This window comes from Tursiops truncatus, chromosome X (genome assembly GCF_011762595.2).
Source record: "Tursiops truncatus isolate mTurTru1 chromosome X, mTurTru1.mat.Y, whole genome shotgun sequence".
Taxonomy (NCBI): domain Eukaryota; kingdom Metazoa; phylum Chordata; class Mammalia; order Artiodactyla; family Delphinidae; genus Tursiops; species Tursiops truncatus.
The window spans coordinates 47648435-47675216 of NC_047055.1; the positions used below are offsets into that span (position 1 = coordinate 47648435).

The following is a 26782-nucleotide window of genomic DNA, read 5'->3' on the forward strand; positions in this document are numbered from 1 at the left end:
AAAAAAATTACTATTCCAAATATATCAAGAACACAGATGAAACAAATAAAAAAAGATAAGCAACACAATAGGATTTTTTAAATGGACAAAAGACTGAATCAAGCATTTTAAAGAAGAGGAAACACAAATGGCCCATAAGTGGTCCACAAATGGCCCCAAAGGGGCTCAATTCATTCATACTCAATAAAATAAAATTTGAGTGCAAGAAATAAGATTCTCTATTCACATCTGCCAGGCTGGCAAAAGTACAAAATTCCTACAATATCAAGTGTTCCCCATGGTGTAGAACATTGGTTTTCAATACCATCTTCACATACAAATAAACCTGGAAGCTTTAAAAGATGGTGTGTGCAGAATGGCCAGAGCAACACGGAGAAAAATGAATAAAGGTGGAATCATCTCACTTCTTGATTTCAAAATATACTACAAAGCTATAGTAAGTAAAGCAGCATGGTACTGACATAAAGACAGACATATGGAAAAAAAATTGAGAGCCCATAAATAAATCCATGCAACTGATCTTTGGCAAGGGTTCAAGAATACATGATGGGGAAATTTTAGTGCTGAGAAAACTGGGTATCTACATAACAACAACAACAAAAAAAAAAAGAAACTGGAATTCTATTTTACACTTTACAGAAAAATCAACTCAAAGTAGATTAAACACTTAAACATAAGACCTGAAAACATAGAGGAATCATTGCATCATTTTGGTCTTGGCAATAATTTCATGAATATGACACCAAAAGCAGGGGCAAAAAAAGCAAAAAGAAACAAATGAGACTACATCAAACTAAAGAGCTTCTCTGAACAGCAAAGAAAATAATCAACAGAAAAGGCAACCAAGGGGGAGAAAATATTTGCAAACCATAGATCTGATAAAGAGTTAATTTCTAAAATATACAAGGAATTTCTACAATATAATAGCAAGAAACTAAATAACCCTGTTAAAAAAAAAATGGACAACGGACTTAAACAGACATTTCTCCAAAGACATACAAATCAGGGAAACACAAATCAAAATTACAGTTAGATACCACCTCACACCTGTTAGAATGGCGATTACAAAAAACAAAAGATAACAAGTGTTGGTAAGGGTTGGGGAAAACTGCAAACTTTGTACCCTGTTGGTAGAAATACAAAACAGTGTGGCCACTATGGGAAAAAGTATGGAAGTGCCTCAAAATACTAAAAATAAAATTACCATATGATCCAGCAATCTCACTTCTGGGTATATATCCAAAATAATTGAAATAAGGATCTTGAGGAGATATCTGCACACCCATGTTAACTGCAGCATTATTCACAGTAGCCAAGATATGGAAAAAAACTCAACTGTCCACTGACAGATAAATGGATAAAAAGTGATATGTGTGTGTGTGTGTGTGTGTGTGTGTGTGTGTATGTGTGTGTATACATACATAAATACACACACTGGAATATTATGCAGCCTTAAAAAAGAAGGAAACCCTACCATCTGAGACAACATGGATGGAGCTAGAAGACATTATGCTAAGTGAAATAAGTTAGTCACAAAAGGACAAACACTGCATTGCTTCATTTAAATGAAGTATGTAAAATAGGCAAACTTATAGACACATAAAACAGAATCATGATTGTCAGGGATGAGAGGAGGGTGAAATGAGGCATTGTTAAATGGTTATAAAGTTACAGTTATACACGATGAGTAAGTTCTAGAGATCTACTGTACAACACTGTGCCTATAACTAACAACATGGTATCGTGCACTTAAAAATTTGTTAAGAAGGTAGATCTCATGTTATGTGTTCATACCACAAAAACAAAAAATTAAATGGACACAGGGAAACTTTTGTAGGTAAAGGACATGTTTATTACTTTGATGTGGTGATGGTTTCATGGGTATATGCATATGTCTAAACTCATCAAATTATATACACTAAATAAGTACAGTTTTTGGAATATCAATTATATCCAAATAGAGCTAAGGGGAAAATGATACCTGGGTCCCATCCCCCCAAATTATGATTGAATTGATCTGGTCAAGGCAATGGTATTTTTCTGTTTCCCTAATGATACTAATGCACAGCTGAGTTTGAGAATTATTCATTTAAAGCAATGAGAATTCTCATACAGTGTTAGTAGGATAAATTAATACAAGCACTCCAGAAATTAATGTGGCATTACTTGGTAAAGCTGAAGAAGCATACACGCCATAACCCAGTAATTATAAGACTAGAATCAAGGCTTCCCTGGTGGCACAGTGGTTAAGAATCCGCCTGCCAATGCAGGGGACATGGGTTCGATCCCTGGTCCGGGAAGAGCCCACATGCCATGGAGCAATTAGGCCCATGTGCCATAACTACTAAGCCTGTGCTCTAGATCCTGTGAGTCACAACTACTGAGCCCACACGCCACAACTACTGAAGCCCAAGCGCCTAGAGCCCATGCTCCGCAACAAGAGAAGCCACCGCAATGAGAAGCCCGTGCACCGCAACGAAGAGTAGCCCCCACTCACTCTAACTAGAGAAAGCCTGTGCGTGACAACGAAGACCCAACGCAGCCCAAAATACAATAAATAAATAAAAGTAAAAAAAAGACTAGAATCAGTCTCAAACTATAGTGTGCTATGGAATCACGTGGAGGGCTAGTTAAACAAAGATTTCTGGGCCCCACACATTTTGGTTTGATTCAGCAGGTCTGGGTTAGGGGTGGAGATTATCCTTTCCTAACCTGTACACAGATGATGTTGAAGCAATCACACTTTGAGAACTACTGATCTAGAGGAGCTCTTCAAAATTTGCACTGAGAGACGTGTATAAGAATATTCATGGCAATATTATTTGTACAGGCAGTCTTAATGATAATGGTAACAATAACAACAACAGTAATAAACAAAAACCTAGGAACAATCCAAATGTTCACTGACAGGATAATGGGGAAATGAATCATGGCGTATTCATACTATGGAACACTGTAGCATGGCAAAAATGGAAAAAAATAATAGCTACATACATCAAAATGGATGAATCTCAAAAAAAAAAGTGAGAAATCTAACAATATAACATGTATGCAGAATGAGTCTACTCATCCAAAGTTTTAAAAAAGGCAAAAACTAAGCATATATTTTAGGGATATATATCCATATGTAATAAAAGCATAAAGAAAAGCATGAGATGATGAGCCCAATATTCAGAATAATGGCTTCTTCGGGAGTGAAGGAATAAATAATGGGCTTCACAGATATTGATGATGTGGGCACATAGGCTTACATTTTATTAATGCTATGCTTTGAAGTGCATACATACAGCCAAATATTAGAAAAGTAATCCCAAATGATTTTTTGTAAAACTTACTTCAATCTTCTGCCCTCAGGTATTCTTGATCATTCTGGGAGAGTTCACATTGTTGCCTTAAAACTTTACAGTTTGGGACTTAGGCTTCTATTCATCTAATTCAATTCAATATTGATTTCTTCTGTTGAGCCAGTCAGGGACATTTTTCAGCTGCTCATCATTATCTAGATAATGACTCTTCACATTTGCAAAATCTAGACTTACTCCTCAGTTTACTTTTCCTCTATGGGCTAAGTAATGATCCCCAAGGCTTTAACTCATCTTGTTCAAACTTTTGATTTTTTTTTTAAGGAAAAATAATTGTTGGCTTTTGGCTGACTCTTTTCAAATATCCCATACATTTTCACATGGAGAACTGTCAACTGAGTTTAAAAAGAATGAGATAAGAGACAATGAGATGATTCTGAACAACTCTTACCCTTAGGCATTCATTTGTACCATAAACTGAGGGGAGCTAATCAAACAAAAATTGAAGAAATCCTATAACAAATCACAAACCTAGTTTTGTTTGAAATATTTCCCCCTTGAAGCAGTATTCAAATTATCTATTGAAAATAACCCATACAGTATTTTTGGCCTGCAGCACTGAGTTTCTAAACCAATAACAGTCTTCACTGTGATCCTCAAAAATTGATTGTTTTCCCAACTAGTGACATGTGTTAAACGTTTATTTATAAACATTCATTGAACCAAGTTTACCCCTACTCTGCCATCAAATGCAAAGCAATGGATTAGACTATATGTAGAGAGGATCTGGAATATATGCCAATGCCAAATTCCACAAAAATAAAATGATTACTCATCATAAATAAGACAATATATCAATATAGGGTGACCAAACATGTTTGTTATCCCATGCCTTGTTTTTTGCTGGTGAGGCAGAGCTTATCACTTTGGGGAATCTTGGCTTCACTTCAGATGCAGTCCTACTGTAAGCAGTCACTCCTACGTGGCTGCTCACTCCATCATCAACTAATTACCCATCCTCTGAAGGTCTGCCCTCTTTATGACACACAACCTATTAGAATCAACATTATTAAAATGACTATACTACCCAAAGCAATCTACAAATTCAATGCAATCCCTATCAAATTACCAATGGCATTTTTTACAGAACTAGAACAAAAAATCTTAAAATTTGTATGGAGACACAAATAGCCAAAGCAGTCTTGAGGGAAAAAAATGGAGCTGGAGGAATCAGACTCCCTGACTTCAGACTATACTACAAACCTACAGTAATCAAGACTATATGGTACTGGCACAAAAACAGAAATGTAGATCAATGGAACAAGATAGAAAGCCCAGAGATAAACCCACGCACCTATGGTCAACTAATCTATGACAAAGGAGGCAAGGATATACAATGGAGAAAAGACAGTCTCTTCAATAAGTGGTGCTGGGAAAACTGGACAGCTACATGTAAAAGAATGAAATTAGAACACTCCCTAACACCATACACAAAAATAAACTCAGAATGGATTAAAGACCTAAATGTAAGACCGGACACTATCAAACTCTTAGAGGAAAACATAGGAAGAACACTCTGTAACATAAATCACAGAAAGATCTTTTTTGATCCACCTCCTAGAGTAATGGAAATAAAAACAAAAATAAACAAATGGGACCTAATGAAACTTAAAATCTTTTGCACAGCAAAGGAAACCATAAACAAGATGAAAAGACAACCCCCAGAATGGGAGAAACTATTTGCAAATGAAGCAACTGACAAAGGATTAATCTCCAAAATTTACAAGCAGTTCATGCAGCTCAATATTAAAAAAAACAAACAACCCAATCCAAAAATGGGCAGAAGACCTAAATAGACATTTCTCCAAAGAAGACATACAGATGGCCAAGAAGCACATGGAAAGCTGCTCAAGATCACTAATTATCAGAGAAATGCAAATCAAAACTACAATGAGGTATCACCTCACACCAGTTAGAACGGGCATTATCAGAAAATCTACAAACAATAAATGCTGGAGAGGGTGTGGAGGAAAGGGAACCCTCTTGCACGGTTGGTGGGAATGTAAATTGATACAGCCACTATGGAGAACAGTATGGAGGTTCCTTAAAAAACTAAAAATAGAGCTACCATATGATCCAGCAATCCCACTACTGGGCATATACCCAAAGAAAACCATAATTCAAAAAGACACATGCACCCCAATGTTCACTGCAGCCCTATTTACAATAGCCAGGTCATGGAAGCAACCTAAATGCCCATCAACAGACGAATGGATAAAGAAGATGTGGTACATATATACAGTGGAATGTTACTCAGCCATAAAAAGGAATGAAATTGGGTCATTTGTTGAGACGTGGATGGATCTAGAGACTGTCATACAGAGTGAAGTAAGTCAGAAAGAGAAAAACAAATATTGTATATTAACATATATATGTGGAACCTAGAAAAATGGTACAGATGAACCAGTTTGCAGGGCAGAAATTGAGATACAGATGTAGAGAACAAACATATGGACACCAAGGGGGGAAAGCGGCAGGGGGGTGGTGGTGGTGGTGTGCTGAATTAGGTGATTGGGATTGACATGTATACACTAATGTGTATAAAACTGATGACTAATAAGAACCTGCTGTATAAAAAAATAAATAAAACAAAATTCAAACAAAGAAACAAAAATTATATACATCATGGAACTTACACAAACTGAAGCTAGTGCTTGCTCCCTTTGGATCTAATGTGCCAAAAACACTGTTTGCAGTGTTTAGATTAATGGAGACCACCAATATCCTTTGGCTGAATGACACTCCCTCCAAATAGCCAGTTGGGGCCCAGGAAAACTGCATAGACTAGGATAGTTTTCACCGCTCAGTGCAAAAGAACTTTCAGAGCAGAGTCATCTATGACAGAAATGTGTAGAAACACCTACAACTAATCATGACTCTATATAAGTATTGCTTGACACTGTATGGAATCCTTATGCTTATTTTCATAAAGACCTTTGGTTCAACAAAGGAGTTTGGGATGGTTCTTATAATTCTCGTAAACACTTGAGAGACAACACAGATCTAAACATTCAAGAATGTTTATCTGACACCAATCTTAGCATGGACTGCTCACCCCCTCAATATGGCCCTGCACAGAGGGTCAGTCTAACATTTTGACAATCTCTAATTTAAAATGCCACCAAATGACATGATAACAGAATGTTTATCATATAAACAGAACATAATACCATGTATCTGATTGGTTCTAAAAGAACTAAAAAATATTACTAAAACAGAGAATGCTTATGACATAGTTCAGAATGTCAGCATCACATGCAAAGATCATTTTCAAAGACCATTACAAAAAACTATGAATACCATAGTACAAATGTGCAGATGAAGAATAAAGACAATGTTCAGTTTGGTATAGAAAGTAAGGAGTATTTCTAGGAGAAGGTGAGTTTTAAGTCATGTTTTGAAAGATATGAAAGATACTTAAAGGATGCAAAGGCATGGAGAAAAGCAAAGACAAGTCATGTACAGATTATTCAAAATCAAGACTGAGAAATTCAACAAATCTTTGAAATTAACTAGAGATCCCCTACAGTATTTAAAACAAGCAACCAACCAGAAACAGATGGCAATCACTGCTATTGCTTCTTAAGGAAGAAAATGAATTGGTGGAGGAAAAAGAATATCGAGTTGACTCAAGTTAAGATGCACTGGATTGGAGGCAGCCTAGAGACAAAAAGATTAGCTAGGAAACAAAAGCAATAAAATGACTGAAGTGATGAGAGATAAGCCTAGTCCTGTGGGAATGGGAGGTAAGAGTGGCTCTAATGAATCTTCAGTCAAAGGATCAGTAAGAATGCATGATGAGCTGGGATGAGTCTCAGGCAGAGTCAAAGAAGAGAGAAGGGATGAAAAGAATTCCAGGAGATAAGGAAAGGAGGTCTTTAGTTGGGGTATAGAACAAGAAGATGAGTTCTTTTGGGGAATGCTCTTTCAAGGGATGGTTGAACGTTTAAGTCAAGAGTTAATTATCTTTACTAAATGGCTAGAAAAGGTGAAAGAGTAGGGCTAAGTAGACATCCAAGGGACTTGTCCGTATTGGTGTTCTATTTGTTTAGTGTTTTACCAGTTTGCACATACGCTCATATTGAATTGTTATAATAACCCAGTTTTGGAAGTACACACATCCCCCCTTGTATATGCAAAAAATTTAAGGTTAAAAGAAGATAAGTGACTTGTCCAGGGTTGCAAAGGGTTTAAGTGACTAAAACCCAACATAATGCTTTTTGTCCCCACTATACTGAGAGTGGTATTTTAAGAATAAACCACTGAAGAGTAGAAAGTCCGAGGAGATGATGTAGCAATTAGTCACACACTCAAGGAAAATAAGGAGACACTTTATTTACTTTTCCTGAGAAGCAAGTAATTTTTCAACTCTATTCAACTATATGCATTTAAGAAAAATTATAAAATGAAGGCCAAAATATTTACTCTTATTTATCTCAGAGAGCTGAAAGACTTCATTTCATTAAAAGGGGCCATCACTTTGAATCCTTCATATGGGATAAAATAAATGATGGTCTTATTAGTATTTGAACTACACTTTCATTTTACTAAAATGCTGCTTATTAATGCGGAAATGAAATCCTATGCCCCTTATATTGCATTAAGTAAAATTAAGTCTTTATTTCTTGGCACCTAATTATACATTTCACGATACAAACAATAATGAATGTCAATGAAGACATTTATAATGTCTTCTAATAGTGGAAGAAAATATTTTCAACAATAATTTAATTTCCACTCTGACTTCCGATGATAGATATTGCATGAACTCTTTAATTAGTAAACTTTTTGTGGCTACTTTTTATTCCTGTCCAACCTCCTCACTCATCTGCATATCACAACAGGGAAAAACACAGACCAAACAACAGGAGAAAAAAAAAAAAGAAATCAATGAACTGAGCATCACATGAACTGAGTTGTGATCCCAGATTGGCTGTGCGATATAAACTTCTTTGAGCCTCAGTTTCTCCTTCCATGAAATAAGGGAAATAAATAAGATAATTTATAAAGTTAATTTTAGCATTAACTTTTGATGGTCTCTAATTCCATGATCGAGACACAAAGGCAAAATTAAATTTGAGTACAATGTGTACAGTCTGGAAGACAATGAGGTATTCTAGCAAATACCTTACAGAAGACAGGTTCCACAATTGGAAGAGAAGGAAAAATAAGATATTTTAAACATTCCATCATGTAGAGTTCTCTGTATCATATCTGCTCTCACTCATGCTTTCTTACTATTCCTAGGAGGTTATCTTGCTTGCAAACTTTCACGTAAAGCCACAACTCAGCATGTTACACCCATCTAACAAGTCTCCCCTTTCCTTGCTGTCATAAAGCAATCCCACCTTCCTATTTCTGGCCAACCCAAAACTCTTGAGGCCATGCACTGTCATTAGCACTGTCTGTTAGCACTGTCATCTAAGCTTATTTAGCCCCTAAACTTTTAATGTCTTTTGTGATTCTTTATTAGAACAAATACTCAAAGTAGCTATTAAATTATAAGCAATTATTTGGAATGTATCACAACATTTCTGATTAACTCTTTAATGTGACAAATTCTTCTACCACCAAAACTTTAAAACAAGGTCATGTTCTCAATTTCAGGTACTTTGATTTTTATAAAATATTGTTTACTAATATTCAAACTAAAATATACAATTTCATTCACAATAGATATTGGTAATTTCATAAAGCCATGATTTCATATATATTGGCATATATTTTAAATGATTCTAAGTATGAAATATATGATTCTAATACTACCCAACGTACTAAAATAAAATACTCCTAAACAAATAAAACACAAGTATAAAAATGCCAGGCATTTATCTAAAACATTTTCAGATCATTTGCCCTAAGGACCTCAAATTATGATAGCCTTATCTCATGCTTAATGATAGTACAAACATTGAAAGCTAAATTTTACGACATGAAGACATGAATAACTTATCATAATATAAATTCAACAACAGTAAAAACTGTGGGAAACAATTGGTGGATAAAATTTTGTTTCATTAATTCAAGTGGAATACTAAAAATCTATAAAACACTTTAAAAATGTTAAAAGGTTTTGATAACATCTGAGAGTCCCCAGTCTCACATCTGCGAGTCCCCCAGTCGGCTCCATCAACCAATTCTATCTTAATTCAAGTATATTTGTCTACTTTAAAGTCTACATTTACCTTTGCAGCATGCAAATGAACAGAACTACAGAATAAGGAATGTGATATAAAGGATCAAAGAGGTTGAAGTGAGGCTTCTGAATTATCCTCTCAAAAATGGTAGACTATTCCTGGAGATTTCCTTTGTCCGTATTTGATGTCTCTGTTTCTGAGATTCCAGACAGTACATAGTAAGCAAGACGCCCCAGGAGAACTATCACCCTGCTGAGATTCTTTCTATTAACATAGAAAACTAAGCACTGACTATTCAACTAAACGTTTTGCAGGAGGATGTTTGGAATAAAAAGGAAACCTAACTGAACTGATCCCACTCACTTCAAAAGTCATTTGTTGTATCCTTACCTTGTAACCAGCACTGTGCTAAGGGGATTTTCACGTATGTTTAACTTAATCCTCATAACAGACTCATCACCTCTTTAGAGGATAAAGACAACATGCCCAGAGAGGCTAGGTTAACTTTCTCAGGTTCACATGGCTGGCAAGTGGCAGAGTTGGGATTCGGACCCAGCTTTTTGACTCCAAACTGAAAGTTGTTATCACTATACTATTTGCCTTACCTATATGACATATTTTTTTAAAAAATAAACATAAGGTTTTTTAAATGGTGTAAAGTGAACTGTTCAACACTATTGAGTTGTTAATGTAAAACAACAACAACCAAAAAACCCATCTAGTACATGATAAAGGAAAAAAAATCAAATCACACTAATAGAATTGTCTGTATTCACCACTGAAAAATAATTAAGGCCTATATTTTAAACAATACTTGATATTTGCAATTTAATGAGAATGTATTCTATCAGAATTTGAACTTAACATGAACACTTTACATTCCTGGGAAAGAGATTTTTTTAAACACATGGAATCAAGTTTTGGTTTTGCCTATAATAATCAAATGTCCAAAATCTCTGTCATGAGGGTTTCCACTGAACATAAAAAATAAAAGCAAATGATTGGAAGCTTATTATATTCTGAAATTTTACTACCTGTATTTCAGAAATAAAAATAATTCTTCAGACAGTTCTAACCAGGGACAATTTTGCCCACTCGGGCACATGGGTCAATGTCTGAGGCATTTTTGGTTGTCACAACTGGTGGGCTGCAACTAGTAGGCAGAGGTTAAGGGTACTGCTCAACATCCGACAATTTACAGGACAGCACTCCACAAAAAAGAATTAAGTCCTGCCTTAAGCATATGCTTTCAGCACTTGTCAAATAATTTAAAATTTATTTATTGTGTAATATTTAAGACATACAAAAATATATACATAATATAATGACTCTATGTGCCTACCACTGAGCTTAAGAAATAAAGAGCATTCATTCTCTCTTGTGTACTCCTTCCTGACTGCCTCTCAAAAATATTTTGTAAAGAGATTAAAATACCCATCATGTTATATCTATATTACACTGTGTTAAAGTATGCCATGGCATGTTAACTACACTCTATTATGTTAAATTATACTGTAACTATCATATGACTTTACTAGACTTGAAGACTAGGTACCGTTCTTCTTTACATAGGAGATCTAGAATTATAATAGAGCATTGAAAAAAACAATATGGTAAGTAAATATTTATTCCTTGTATACAGAAAAGGATGTTTTGATTACCTACTGAATGCACAAAAGAGGAAGTGGTTTTTATAGATATAATCAATTACAAAGGTGTTATACTTCATTAAATATATGACTGGCCAACAATCTTTGGATTCAAAGAAAATTAATATAGTAAAAAAAGAGTAGGAAGATAGTAGGAAAAAACAGTGTAATTGTTCTCCATCTCTGTTAGTTTAATTGAGGGCATTGGCAACTGGGCACTCTGCACTGCAATTCTCTTGGGCTGAGAGACTTCGGCTTTTTGTCCAGAGGTAGCCTTATAGCTACAAGTTAGAGTAGGGGAGGTTGGGTCTAACCTTGCTTCTCATTTCCTAATTCAGGGTTCTGGAAGTCTAAGGAAAATAAGGGCACTTTCCAATTGCAATTGGAATTGCAAGGGAATTCTTAGTCAACCCCAAACATCACCTCACATCAATAGACTCAGTGTATCTGTAGTATGAAAGGGCCAGAATTTTAATGAAGTTCTACCATGGCTTAAAGTCTACAAGGCCACATAAAATATGATCTCTGAGGCCACATTTTGCTCAACTATTAATAAGACCTATGCTTTGTTCAAAGTATAAATAGGCTAATTTTTTTTTTGCCTTTTTAAAATATGGTTTGCAGTCTGACTAGTACAAGAAAAATTAATGAATTGTTTAAAGCTACCTCTTCTTTCTTTGGGAAACAGTCTGGTATCAATTGTGGAAAACAGCACAACCAGTAATGGTGACAATTGAAATACCGGTATTAATCAACAATAGACATAGAGGGGATGAAAATAAATAGTCATCACATTTGCTTGGAATAGGTGTGATTTTACCAACATACTGAAAGTAGCAAACAAGGGCCAAAGAAAGCTTCAGTGAAGGAAGGGTAAAGAAAAAAATAAAAATTACTCAACTAACCAGTTAGAAGCAAAAGATGAAAAAGAACAGCAGTTCACAGATACAAGTATTTTAAGATTACAATAGCATGACATAAAGTAACTATTTATTCCTCCATGATGAGAAATGGGAAAGAAATGTTTTGTGATTGTTGCCGTCATTGCTAATGTTTCATATTCCCTAAAGAACTATGAAAATGAACATGGTGAATACAAGTTGTTATTTCAGACAAAAATGTTTTCAAATTCTACAATACTAATGCCATTATAGCCTTAATTGATATACTTGTAGTCTTCTAAAGTCATCAACCCTTGTAAAGTGCATGTACACATGCAGAATCACAAGCCTGCATAAAATACAGATGGTCGATAACCACGTAAATAGATCAATGATTACAAAGATGGATTGAGGAGACAAAAACGAGCTCTACTATTACACATGCATGAATTTCCTGACTATAAGAATAATTATACTCTAGAACTGGTTAATTGAGAAAGTTGAATAATCTTTTTCCCTCGCAGAATCGATAGATACCCATCTATCTTTGATGACTTAGGAGGAGCATTGCCTGGAATCAGGGGAATGGATTGTATGACCTTTGCTCCACTCTCATCATTTTGTGAGGACCCAACAGTAAGTTCTATAAATCATAAAATCTGTTTTGAGACATAAAATAACATTTGAAAACATAATCATGTGGTTACCTGTAGACCCCTACACACCGGGTTCAGAGTTGGATACTTGAATGGGTTTCAGAAAAGTAACAGAGCCAGCATAAATGGAAACTATCTGGGGAAGAAAAAGCCAGCTGGAATATTCCCGTGCATGTGAATGCAGCTCTTTTGTCCCTTTCCTGTTTGTCCATTTCTGTTCCCCTCTAACCTTAAAAGAACCTAATTATAGGAATGAGATCACTAAACTATTGAAACTAACTCCTGACTTACACTCTCCTGAATGCACACCATGCCTTGTCTAACCTGTTGATTCCTTTCCTAAAGAGGAGTAAGAATGTAGAATTAAGCAGGCAGCCCCCTTAGCAATCTTGCAGGCAGATCACGCAGGCAAAATAACATCTGAAGAGAGTCAGCCAGTCTGCATGCAATGGAGAATGATGCAGAACCCAACCTCCTGCCTCGATGATTCACTGAGATTCTCCCCCACTGCCATTTCTCCCTTTAAAAACTGTCATGGCTTAGCAGAATCTTCAGAGTTGGTCTCTGGATACAAGTCCACCTTCTCCCCAGATTGCCAGCTTTTCTGATCAAAGCACCCTTCCTTTCTACCAACACTTGCCTCTCAAACTATTGGCTTATGAGCGGCGAGCAGCTAAACCTGAGCTCAGTAACACATGTATCACAGAAAGACATCTGTGGAGGTATTTCTGTAGTTTCCAGGTAAGAAGGAGATACCCTAGAGCTATATTTCACCAAGGGAGAATTATTTAGAATGATTAGGACCCTTTACACAAAAAAGAATTTATTTAAATGAAAGAAAAGAAGAAAGGAAGGGGGGGGGGAAGAAGGAAAGAAAGAAGGAGGGAAGTGAGACAGAGTAGGAAAAAGGGAGGGAGGGAGGGAGGGAGGAAAGGAAGGAAAATTCAGAGAAAACAAAGCAGATGGAAGGGGAGCAGAAAATATTATACTGGACAGTTGCATGCCCAACAGGAATGCATCTGTCCCTTAAAAATAAGGGCAACAGAGACCAACAGACAATAAATAGAACATTTGCTTAAGGAATACAGGTGTCTAGTAAATAGTGTGGATTGTTTGAAGAAAGAACTGCAAGAAAATAACTACTTTAAGTACGACACTACAATTCAGGATATCAAGAGAGGTATCTTTTCCCCTGATATCATTCTCTTATTCATCACTCCTCAAAACTCTCTCCTGTGCTAGCTTTTGTGATGCACCAAAGAACCCGGCACTCCCTCTGATATGCTGGCTCCCTTTGTTCTGATTTCTCTAACAACATCCATCCCCTCAACCTGTGTGGTCTCCAGAAATGTGGACCTTAACGTTCCAATGGTCACTTTTTTCACTATCAACCTCAAGAATTTCTCTGGTCTTTACACTAGAACAATCACTTCTTTGCAAATGATTCCCCAAATCCTTAATTTCAGTCATCATCTCTATTCTGACTTCCAACACATATTCTCATGCAATGTATCCATAAAAATTTTCTCCTCTACCCTGGAAGTATTTTCTCCCACATGATTTGCCTCTTTTTATTAGTAGTACAACCATTCTCTCTATCACCAAGACTTTTCGATGAATCTTTTCTTTGTAAGTTCTTACTCATCCACCTTTCCTCTTTTTTTTCTCTACCCACAATGTATTTCAGGGCTTCATTGTACCTTATACTTGTTTTTCTGTTTTTGTTTTTGTGTTTTTTCAGCCATGCCACATGGCTTTGCAGGATCTTAGTTCCCTGACCAGGGATTGCACCCAGGCCCTCAGCAGTGAAAGCATGGAGTCCTAACCACTGGACTGCCAGGAAATTCCCCTATACCTTATACTTGAAATTACAATTATCTCCCTCTCTCTAATCTCTTTTCACAAAGCCATTTGGCATACTGCAGCTACAGAAATCTTCCTAAACACACATGTGAACATGTCCAAATCCAATAGCTTGGCATTCAAATTATCTACCAGGGGTCAAAAAGCCTGATGCTTATAGGGACTAGGAATAAATCAGAGTGGGTAAAATGTAGTGGGGGGTGGTAGGGCCTGTGGCAAATGGGACAGTATGTAACACTCAAATTCTACCATTTAAGCACTACAAAGGCCAAAGAAAACATATTGTGGGTCACTAATTTGTGATCTCTATGCCTCAAGAGTACGACCCCAACAAATCTTTTACATGCTCTTTCTCATTGCCACCCTACATGACTTCTGAGGCATAGCAGAATATAAATATTTTCCTTTAGATGCTCAAGCCTTTGCCCACTATTCCCTTTTCCTAGACCTCTCTAACTGAGCCCTAATATTGTTGCAAAGTCCAATTTAAGTTACACTTCTCCCAAAAAACCACTGTAACCACAGGCCACCCAAACCTACAGCTCCCCTTCTGTGAGCCTCTGTACTAGTTTCTTTCTTTTTTTATTAGATTTTATTTTTTAGAGCAGTTTTAGTTTTACAGCAAAACTGAGCAGCAAAATACAGAGAATTCCCATGTATTTCCTGCCCTTATACACGTCTAGCCTCACCAACTATCAAGACCCTCCCCACTAAAATGCTACATTTGTAACAACTGATGAACGTACACTGACACATCAATATTGCCTAAAGTCCGCAGTTTACATTAGGGTTCACTCTTCCTTTTGTACATTCTATGGGATTTTAACAAATGTATGACATGTATCCACAATTATATTACCACACAGTATAGTTAGTTTCACTGCCCTAAAAATCCTCTGTGCTCTGCGTATTCATCCCTCCCCCCCACTAATGCCTGGTAACCACTGATCGTTTTACTGTCTTGCAATATTTTTAAGGGAAACTTCTAAGTCATGTAACTGGGAAACATTTTCTTTTTAAAATGTTTTTCCAGTTTTATTAAGATATATAACATTGTGAAAGTTTAAGATGTAAAATGTGATTATTTGATATATGCATATACTGCAAAATGATTATCAGAATAAGGTTCCTTTAAACACCCATCACATATACAATGGAATATTACTCAGCCATAAAAAGAAATGAAATTGGGTTATTTGTAATGAGGTGGATGGACTTACAGTCTGTCATACAGAGTGAAGTAAGTCAGAAAGAGGAAAACAAATACAGTATGCTAACACATATATATGCAATCTAAAAAAAAAAAAATGGTCATGAAGAACCTAGGGGCAGGACGGGAATAAAGACGCAGACCTACTAGAGAGTGGACTTGAGGACACAGGGAGGGGGAAGGGTAAGCTGGGACAAAGTGAGAAAGTGGCATGGACATATATACACTACCAAATGTAAGGTAGATAGCTAGTGGGAAGCAGTTGCATAGCACAGGGAAATCAGCTTGGTGCTCTGTGACCACCTAGAGGGGTGGGATAGGGAGGGTGGGAGGGAGGGAGACACAATAGGGAAGAGATATGGGGAGATATATATATATATATATATATATATGTGTGTGTGTGTGTGTATAGGTGATTTACTTTGTTATAAAGCAGAAACTAACACACCATTGTAAAGCAATTATACTCCAATAAAGATGTTAAAAAAAAAAAACACCCATCACAACACATAGTCATAATTTTTCTTTATTCTGGCAAGGACTTTTAAGACTTACTTACTCTCTTAGCAACTTTCAAATATACAGTACAGTACTATTAACTATAGTCACCATGGTGTACATTACATCCCCAGAACTTATTCATTTTATAGCTGGGATTTTGTACCCTTGAGCCAGTTTCATCCATTCTCAGCCAGTTTCTTCCCTCCACCCTTGGCAAACAAACAACAACCTACTCTGTTCCTATGAGTCTGGTTTGTCTTAATTCCACGTATAGGTGTTACCCCACAGTATTTGTTTTTGCCTGACATATTTCATTTAGCATAATGTCCTCAAAGTCCATCTATGTTGTCACATATCGCAGGATTTCCTTCTTTTTAAAATCTGAATAATATTCCTGTGTGTGTGTGTGTATGTATACATACATACATACATCACAACTTTATCCACACATCCGTCAATGGACACCTAGGTTGTTTGCATGCTTTAGCTATTGTCAAAGAAAAAAAAATGCTGCAATGAACATGGACATTTGGATCTCTCTTTGATATGGTGATTTTATTTCCTTCAAATATATACACAGAAGTGAGATTTCTGGATCATATAGTAGTTCTATTTTAATTTTTTAAGGAATCTCTGTACCTTTTTCCATAGTGGCTGTACCAACTTACATTCCCTCCAACAGTGCACAAGAGTTCCCTTTTTTTCATATCCTCACCAGCATTATCTTTTTGATAACAGTCATTCTAACAGGTGTGAGGTGATATCACATTGTAGTTTTGATTTGCATTTCCCTGATGATTAGTGATACTGAGCACCTTTTCACGTACAGGTTGGCCACTGGAATATCTTCTTTGGAAAATGTCTACTCAAGTCCTTTGCCCTATTTTTCTTGTAGTGTCCTTATCTGGCTTTAGTATCAGGGTAATGCTGGCCTCAAAACATGAGCTTGTGAGTGTTCCTTCCTCTTCAATTTTTTGGAAGTGTTTCAAAAGGATCAATGTTAATTCTTTTTTAAAGGTTTGGTAGGATTCACCAGTGAAACAGCCTGATCCCAGACTTCTCTTTGAGAGGTTTTTAAATACTGTTTCAATCTCCTTAGTCATTACTGATGTGTTCATATTTTCTATTTCTTCATGATTCATTCTTGGTAAGTTGTATGTCACTAGGCATTTATTCATTTCTTCAATTAGTTGGTATCTAACTGTTTATAATAGTCTCATGATCTGTTGTATTTCTTTGATATGGGTTGCAATGTCTCCTCTTTCATTATGATTGTATTTATCTGAGTCTTCTCTCTTTTTTTCTTGGTCTAGCTAATGGTTTGTCAAATTTACCTTTTCAAATAATTACCTCTTAGTTTCATTATCTTTTCTATTGTCTTTTACTCTCATTTATTACTGCTCTAGTCTTTATTATTTCCTCCCTTCTACTAACCTTGGGATTAGTTTTTGCTTATTTTTCTATTTCCTTGAGGAGAAAAGTTAGGTTGTTTGAGATCTTTCTTTCTTCTTGATGTGTTTATCCCTACAAACTTGCCAGTTAGAATTGCTTATTTTTCCCCATCCAATAATTTCTGGTATGTTGTGTTTCCGTTTTGATTTGTCTCAAGGTATTTCTTTATTTCTTCTTTTTTCCTTCTTTGATCCATTAGTCGTTCAGGAATGTTATGTTTAATTTTCAAATTTCTATGCATTTTCCACCTTTCCTCCTGTTATTGATTTCTAGTTCTATGTCACTGTGGTCAGAAAAGATATGTGATACAATTTCAATCTTCTTAAATTTGCTATCTATTAACTATCATATGATCTATCTTGGAGAATGTTTCATGTGTACTTGAAAAGAATGTAGTCTGCCGCTGTGGGATGAAATGTTCTGTATATGTCTGTTAGGTTCATTAAGTCGTAGTGTTGCTCAAATCCACTGTTCACTTATTGATTCTCTGTATGTAGATAATTGTTTAAAGTGGGGTTCTAAAGTCCTCATCTGTTACTTTATTGTTGTTTATTTCTCCTTTTAGCCCTTGTTTTAGTTCTATTAGTATTTACTTTATATATTTAGATGTTCCGATGTTGGATGCATAAATATTTACAATTGTTACACCTTCTTGATGAACTGACCATTCTGTCATTACATAATGACTGTCTTTGTCTGTTTTGACCATTTTTTTGCTTAATGTCTATTTTGTCTGTTATAAGTATCACAACCCTTGCTTTCTTTTGGTTACTATTTGCTTGAAGTATCTTTTTCCATCCCTTCAATCTCAAGCTATGTGTGTACTTAAAGCTAAAGTGAGTCTCTTATAGACAGCATATCTTTTAATCTTGTTTTTATACATTCAGGCTATTCTGTGTCTTCTGATTGGAGATTTTAATACTTTTATCTTTAAAGTAATTGTTGATAGGTAGGAACTTGCTTTTGCCTTTTGTTAATTGTTTTCTGAATGTTTTGTTCCTTGTTTCTTCTAATGTTCTCATCCTTTGAGATTTGAGTACTTTTTGTGGCAGTATGCTTTGACTCCTTTATCATAAACTTTTGTGTATCTACTATAGGCTTTTCCTTTGTGGTTACCATGAGGCTTACATAAAATATATTTATAACATCCTAATTTAAACTGATAACAACTTAATTTCAATAGCATACTAAACTTTATAATTTTACTTCTTGCCCCCCCTCACAGTTTACATTATTTTAGGTTACAATTTACACATTTTATAATGTGTACCTAATAACAGATTATTGAAGTTATGATTATTTTTAATACATTTGTTTTTTTTAACTTTTAAACTAGAGTTGTAAGTGAATAATGCAACACCATTATAATATTAGAGAATCTGACTTTGGCTACATATTTACCATCACCAGTGAGTTTTACACATTCACATGTTTTTACAGTTTAAATTAGCATCTTTTCATGTTAGCATGAAAAACACCATTTAGTATTTCTAGTGATGATGAACTCCTTCAGCTTTGTTTGTTTGAGAAAATATTTATCTTTTCTTCATTTCTAAAGGACAGCTTTTCTGGGTAGAGTGGTCTTGATTGACAGGTGTTTGTTTGTTTGTTTGTTTTCTTTCAATATTTTGAATATATCATTCCACATTTTCCTGGCCTGTAATATTTCTTTTGAGAAATTCACTGATAATCCTGTAGGCTTTCTTCACTCTTTTTCATTCTTTTTCCTTTTTCCTCCTATGACTGGATAATTTCAGATGGCCTACCTTCCAGGTCACTTGTCTCTCTTCTGCTTGATCAAGTGTGATATTGAATCTCTCTATTGAATTTTTCAGTTCAGTCATTGTATTACTCAGCTCTAGGATTTCTGTTTGTGTGTGTGTTTTTTTGATGGTCACTTTTCCTTTGTTCAACTTCTCATTTTGTTTATGCATTGTTTTCCCAATTTTGTTTAGTTGTCTTTCTGTGTACTCCTATAGTCCACTGAACTTCTTTAAGAGGATTATTCTTAATTATTTTTCAGAAAGTTCATAGATCTCCATTTCTTTAGGGTCAGTTATTGGAGTCCTATTAGTTTCCTTTGGTGGTGTCATTTTTACCTGATTCTTTGTGATTCTTGACTCCTTGCATTAGTACCTGCACATTTGAGTAAGTGGTCTTCTTTCCCAGAATTTATGTCTGCTATCACAGGGTAAGACCTTCACTCATCAGCCCAACCTGGGGTACTAGATGAGTCAGCTGGTAGCATTTTTTGGCAATTGGGGCTTGCTATTGGAGTCCCTAGTTGGATGACGCTATTGCCCAGTATCTGAGGTCAGAGGGGGTGCCACTGGTTGAGCTCCATCATTGGGTGGAACTGCTGGCTGAGCTCCACATTCAAGCAGGGCTACTGCGTGGATGCTCAGATTGAGTGGGGCTACTGACTGTGCTCTGTGGTCAGGTGGGGTCACTAACTGGGTTCTGTAATCACCTCTGGTCAGGTGAGGTGACAGGCTGTGTTCCCTGGTAGGGTGGTGTTACTGGTTGGCAAGTGGGCAGGGCTATGAATGGGCTTTGCAATTGCTCCTGGTCAGCTGAGGTCTCGGGCTGTGCTCCTTGAGTGAATGGCACTGCTGGCTGGACTATGTTCAGTTGGAGCTGCAGGCTGTGCTCTGTCATCAAGTAGGGCTTCAGACTGTGCCCGAATGTTGCACAGGGCTGCAGGCTGGGCCTCACGACCTGGTAGGCTACTGGCTATGCTCTGACTGGGCTCTCTGGTGGTGAGGGACTTCCAATTGTATCCTGCAGTTGGGTGGGGCTAGGGACTGTGCTCTGTGGTTAGGTACGGTCACTGTCTAGGGTCCCTTATCAGGTGAAGCAACAGGTTATGCTCCACAATTGGGCAGGGTAACTGGCTGGGTTCTCTGCTTGGGTGAGGCTGCAGGCCTGGACAAGGCTAGATGTTCAGCAATCAGGCAGGGTCATAGATTGTACTCTGCTGTTGGGTGGGGTTATAGTCTGGACTCCGTGGCTCAGTGTTACTGTAGATTGGGCTCTGAGACTATCCAGGGTCACTCTTCAAGCTCCCTGGTTATGTGGAGCCAAAGAGTATGCTTAACAGTTGGGCAAGGCTGCTTGCTTGGCTCTCTGACCAAGCAGGGCTATAGCATGGGTTCCACAGTGGTCTGGGTTCTCAGGCTAGGCTACTTGGACAGGTAAGACTAGAGGCTATGCTCAGCAGTTACACAGGGCTGCAAATCTTCTTTCCAGCCCAGGCAGGACAGCACAACAAGCTGCATGGCTAGCACAGCCCATTGACCAGGCACCTAAATCAGGCAGAACTGTCCACCGAACTCTCTAGCCAGATGGGGCCACCAGTTTGGCTCCGAAGATGGGCAGAGCCACTGGCTGGGATCTCTGCTTGGGCACTGCTACAAGCAGAAATGCAGTCTGCCAAGATCTAAGTGCTGTTGCTGTAAGCCCCACCTCAACTTCTCCACCTCTATCTGATCTCCAGTGGTTGAGCCCCACAGATTCCCCCAGTTATCTCTATGCAGTGTGGCCCAAATGGTCCTTCTGGGAAGCGTCCCACAATGCTGGGGGAGCTAGATGTCCACTTAGGGCTCTCTTTTTCCAGTGGAGAAACCATAGGCCCAGGGGGCCCTCTCGGTGCAGTGCTGTGCCAGTCTGGAGAGGGGCAATGTGGTCAGAATGTAGCTGATCCTCTCACCCTTCTAATGTTGTACTTCTTAGTTTGCCATCTCGATTGGCAAACTTTTCTGGACTAGTTTCTATCCTCTTTGTTTTTGCCATGAACTCTTTAACACCAGCTTACGGATCCCTTCTCAGAATAAAGTAAAATACATAAAATTACAAAAGAAACCAAATATATTGAAATAGTTATCAAGATATTTACGAAAATAAATTGTGATATAATAATAGATGTGCTTCTTGATTAAAGCATTAAAAAATAAGATCTAGTGGCAGCTTTAATAACTAGTGTAATTTTGAAGTAGTAATGACTATAAACAATATTTCAAGATATCTGCCACAAATTTAATGTGATAGGAAAACATTTATTATTTCTATTAGTGACAAAGTTAGAGGTACTGTTAATACTACTTTGGTCTGTTGCCTATATTGTTAATCAGATGAAATACTAAATATTAGTTAGCAGGTAAAGAAAATAAAGAAGCCGTATTTTTCACATCTAAGTTCAGGAGCCCCTGAATTCTCTCCATGGGTCTCCCAGGGGCCTTTGGACCCCTGGTTAAAAACCCCTGCTTTTTACATATCTTTGTAATTATTCTGCAGCAATTTTATACTGCCTTCTACGTTAATCATCTTTTTTCTGCTTAGGCTTTGTGAATATGACCATAATCTCCCTACCAACATGAATTTCCTCAGCATTTAAGAATCATTTGCATGCACTGATGTTCTAAAATAGAATATACTGTTATTTTTCCTTCAACACTTGAATCACTTTTTTAAAACTGCTAATTTCTTTTTCTTTTGGTCAATGTTCTATATGTAAATGTGCCTACAAATATTTCATTTTTACCACTGATGTCCTAAAAACACTGGTCTTAGAGTTTTCTCTCAGTAGATCAAATTAAATTACACTAAAGCAGATTTTCAAAGCTGAAATAATAACTCCAAGAATCACCTAAATTTAGTACACATTATTTGGAACTAACTCATAATTGCATATATTAGAAGCTCCTCAACAATCTCAGGATATGGTGTACTTTTTAAGTGTTTCTATGTGTTCTTGTATTTTAGGACTTTTCAACTTCTTCCATATAGTGAATTTGACTTCTAGCTTCAATTTAGATATTTTGAAATAAAGGAGACATTAATATTTTTATTAGTAACCTTAAATTTGGGGCTCTCTTTTGCTGATTAAATTAACATTTGGGGGTTTGTTTTTGTTTTGTTTTGTTTTGTTAGTAAAGGATTTATCCTGACAAATAACTAAAATCTATTAGTTGTCTGGCAGGAAAGAGCTTATTGACCCATACTGGTGTTAATTCAAGTCTCTGGGAAGCAATGTGTCCTTAATTGTTTTTTGTTGTTTTTGTTGTTATGAGGAGACAACCATGCCACATGAGCAATAAACTATGATTATGCATGGATGGAGTTTAGCACTGTAATCAAATAGAACTTACAACAAAGTTAATCTGATGATACATATTTAATGCTATGCATTATCAATGTGCTACATGGTAATTAGTCATAAATGGTAAACAGCTCCTTTGAATGGCAAATTGATGTTACTTTTGCATCACTGAAGCAAACCCTTTCTAGGATGGGAGGGAGAAAGGCAGTGGTGATCTAGTCTTTTCTCTGGCCTGAGGGAAGCAGTCTCCTTTGGGTACTTGAAAATCAAATGACTGTTTCTACCCAGGACCTTCCTCCTTACTAGAAGATACTCAGACATTGGATTTGTCTGCATAAACGCAATATTAACTTTCATAACTCAGATGAGTTATTCACAATTTGTGCCTTGTACCCGAGCAGCACAATTCCAATCATGCATACTATTAAATTACATGTTAAACTGTTTTCTCCTACAAGCAGAAGTAAGAAAATGAGTTTTGATTGAGCAGGGTAAGGAATGAGAAGAAATTTTAGAGTATCTGGCATCGAGGAGGAAGGCAAGCCAGCTTGGAAAAAAGTCTTCAGTGGCCTGCTTTAAACAAAAGGAACGCACAAAATTGTTGGGGCAAAGGATGCAAGTGATCAAACACACAGAGATGTGAAAAAGAGAAAGATACAGGCTTAGAAAAGGGAATGGATGTCTAGAAAAGAGGAAGAGATGAGACAGAAAAAGGTTAACCCACCCCCAGCAAACAGGAAATGCACGGAAGCAATGGGTATTAACACTCACAGAAGGAAACTGGCAGGATCTACACTTTGTGGTTCTCCTTCACTCACCTTCCGAGATTTAGCATAATAATGTGATTTCACAAGCAGTCCTTTTGACTTCATAGTGGATAAGATTAAACCAACTGAGTTCAGTAATTTAGACATAATTTACTGCCTTCTCCAAATTGAAAGCAATTCCTTCCTCCCAACTGGACCAGGCAATTTAAAGAGAGAAACAAATATGTATCGTTTATGCTACAAAATCAAGTGAAACAGAAAAAAAAAAAAAAAAAAAACCCACGTAATACATTTCTATACATACATTTTTAAAGCTTGTTGAATATTAGAGGGCCATTCATAAGTGAGACTCCTTCTGTTTCTTACATTCCCTAAAGAGCTGAAAACATGACTTAAAAAATAATAAATGTTTTTAATGTTACTGGTAAATAAATATCACAGTAGCATTCTGCATATTACACTCTTTTTTATTTACTAAGGCATGTGAAGGAAAAGCTACAGTTTTAATGGGCAAAATAAATGCCTACATTGATTAATTCTTCAAAATATGGTTCTCTTTTACTAAAATCTGCTTATACAGAAAAGACTAGAAAGCTTCAACTACTGAATAGGAGTCAGATGTTTGTTTGCCTTTTTGTACTTTAAAATGAAACTGTCCAACTGGATAAAAAGAGGGAGAACTAAGTCACATTTAGGCTTCTTAACTTGCTCATTCTGACTACTGTGCAAAGAATCACGGGACTAAGGCAGGCAGGACAAATGTGATCAGCTCTCCATTTCAACTCAGAGAACTCTGGACCTGGCTAGCTGGACAAAGAAAACACATTTTTCAAAAAACTTTTCCACAAGGGAATTTCTTAGCACAGTGTAACTTTTGTTGAGGTTAATAAAGTTGTGTCATGATAATAAAGAGCCTACACAAACTCATTAACTCTTAGTCCTACAGGGTAAACTGTAATGCAAGCCTACACTACACAATGGAGAAACTTCTATATAGACACAGCCTGCTCAAATGGCAGACAATGGTGCTCTGAGATTTAGAGACAGTCTAAGGGAGGTATAACAAAATTGCTACAGCATAAACTACTCAGTCTTCTTAAAATCAAAGCAAGCCACGTGGCTCAAAAACAAACAACAAAAAACCTGCAATGACTATGCCCATCCATGAAATATCTTGCAGTTCTTCCTTCCAAAAATTAAACCAGACAGGGTCAAACATATGAAGAATTCTAAGAATTAGATCTAATAGAGTGCTTTATTCTACCAAGCAGTTTATTTGGTGTGATCCTCACAGTGACCTAGTAATGTCAGATGAGAAGATAGGGCTTTAGCAAACTGACACAGTTTGCCCATAGGAGGCAGAATAATAGAATAAAAAGAGCAATGGCTTTAGAGTCTTGATAGGCTTTGTTCTGAGTCTCAGCTCTACTACTCTGCCACTTACCAGCTAGGTGACAGTGGGCAATCTCTCTAAGCCTCAGTTTCCTGATGTGTAAATGAGGATAATAGTACTTATCTCATAGGACTGTTGCAGGATTCAATGAGATAAAATATATAAAGAGCACAATCCCCAGCACGTTAAATGCTTAACAAGGGATAACTTTACCATTCACCCATTGATCCTGAGGAAGCTATTTTAACCTCTTGGCCTGTACACTTTTACGTCCATACAATGGTAATAACAATATCTACTTAAAAGTGTCATTGTGATGATGAAATAAATAGATGCAATTTTATGTACAGAGGATGATGCGTCTACATGTGCACAGAATTAAATTTAAAAGGACACATATCTAATAAATGGCAGACACATACCTAGAACCTAGATCATCTGAGTCCTCTTACTGTCCACACAGCTAGATATTCCTAATTCTATTATCCAAACATAGAAGAACATTTTCACACAACTCCATCGAAAGGACAGCAACCTAGAAATATCTGTGAAAATGAAATTTAAAAGCAAAATATGCAAGTTACCTGAATTAAGGCCTCACTCAACATGTCTTCATTAACCTCCAGAATGACGTTTTTTATATCTTCATATGGCATACGATATGATCCTAGGAAGATAGCTAAAATAAAAATTGATTTTATTAAAAAGAGAGCAGCATCACAATTTTAAAGTCCTAAGAAATACCTGATTCCCATTTCATAGACTCAAAATATGAAATTCTTGTCACTAATATTACTCTACAGAATTATGAGCAAACAAAAGTAGCTTCCATTTGATGGACTATACTACTCATCTAGGCAAAATGGCCTATTAGCTCAGGGTCTAATGTTTACAGCTCATGCGTATTTATATATAAGATAAAACTACTAACAGCACTGATGACTAAATGCTTATGCATTTTAGATGAAGCTAATACAAAATAACCCATGAAAAGTTAGAAATTTTATCTCAAGTAGGCCTTTTAATTCAACGTAGAATTTACCATGGAGATTGTCAGATGCATCCAATACAGCACTTCTCAAGAATGACAGTAAAGTAACCCGATACTAAGAAAACCATATCAATCTACTTTGCAGTTCTCCCACATAAGAAAAAATTAAAGTGTCTGAATCCTCAATGTTCTCTGCATCCCTGATGACATTCATGAGGTGTGCTATTAGTTGCTTTTATGTTGAACCAATGATTTCCCTTGTCAACTTTTTCTTAAATGGATATATATTATGCCATTTGGGAATAATTCAACAAATTATACCTAGAAAAGCTTACACTGACTCAGAAAGCATTATTCAACAATACATTCCACTTTAACCTCCACTGAACATACTTTTTAAAGAACATACATGTGTTCTTACCACCAGAACATAAATATATTCCTAAGAATTTTTTTTTTTTTTTCATGGAGAGGTCTATATGCCTTCCCTGGTACCTAAAAAGCATCCTCCCCTGTCCAGGCAAATGATTACCTAGACATAAACACCAAATGAGACCTCCATAGTCCAAATAAATAATGTTGACAGATATCAACTAGCAATTAAGATCATACTATGTTTCTTTTTTTTTTTAAAGTACTGAACATCCACTTTATAAAAAAAAAGGACTGTGGGGTAAGCAATGTACACAGGCAAAACAGCTATTAGGAGACTGCTTTTCTGACAGCAACATTCCTACTGACACAAGAATGAGAATGACGAGTTGTTTACTTTAATCTGATTCTCTATAGCACACTCCTTCACAAAATAAACTCCCAAGGTAT

General features: G+C 36.4%; 1 protein-coding gene across 2 annotated transcripts in view; it reads right to left on the bottom strand.

The window, feature by feature from the left end:
* DIAPH2 (diaphanous related formin 2) overlaps positions 1-26782 on the bottom strand; it is an 890878-nt gene that overhangs the window by 475395 nt on the left and 388701 nt on the right. For both annotated transcript variants that reach the window (XR_012329281.1, XM_073799281.1), the window contains exon 20: positions 25554-25648. Coding sequence is in view for 1 of the 2 variants with exons in the window: in XM_073799281.1 (XP_073655382.1) it covers positions 25554-25648 (95 nt within the window). In the remaining variant the exon portion in view is untranslated. The remainder of the gene's footprint in view (positions 1-25553; positions 25649-26782) is intronic.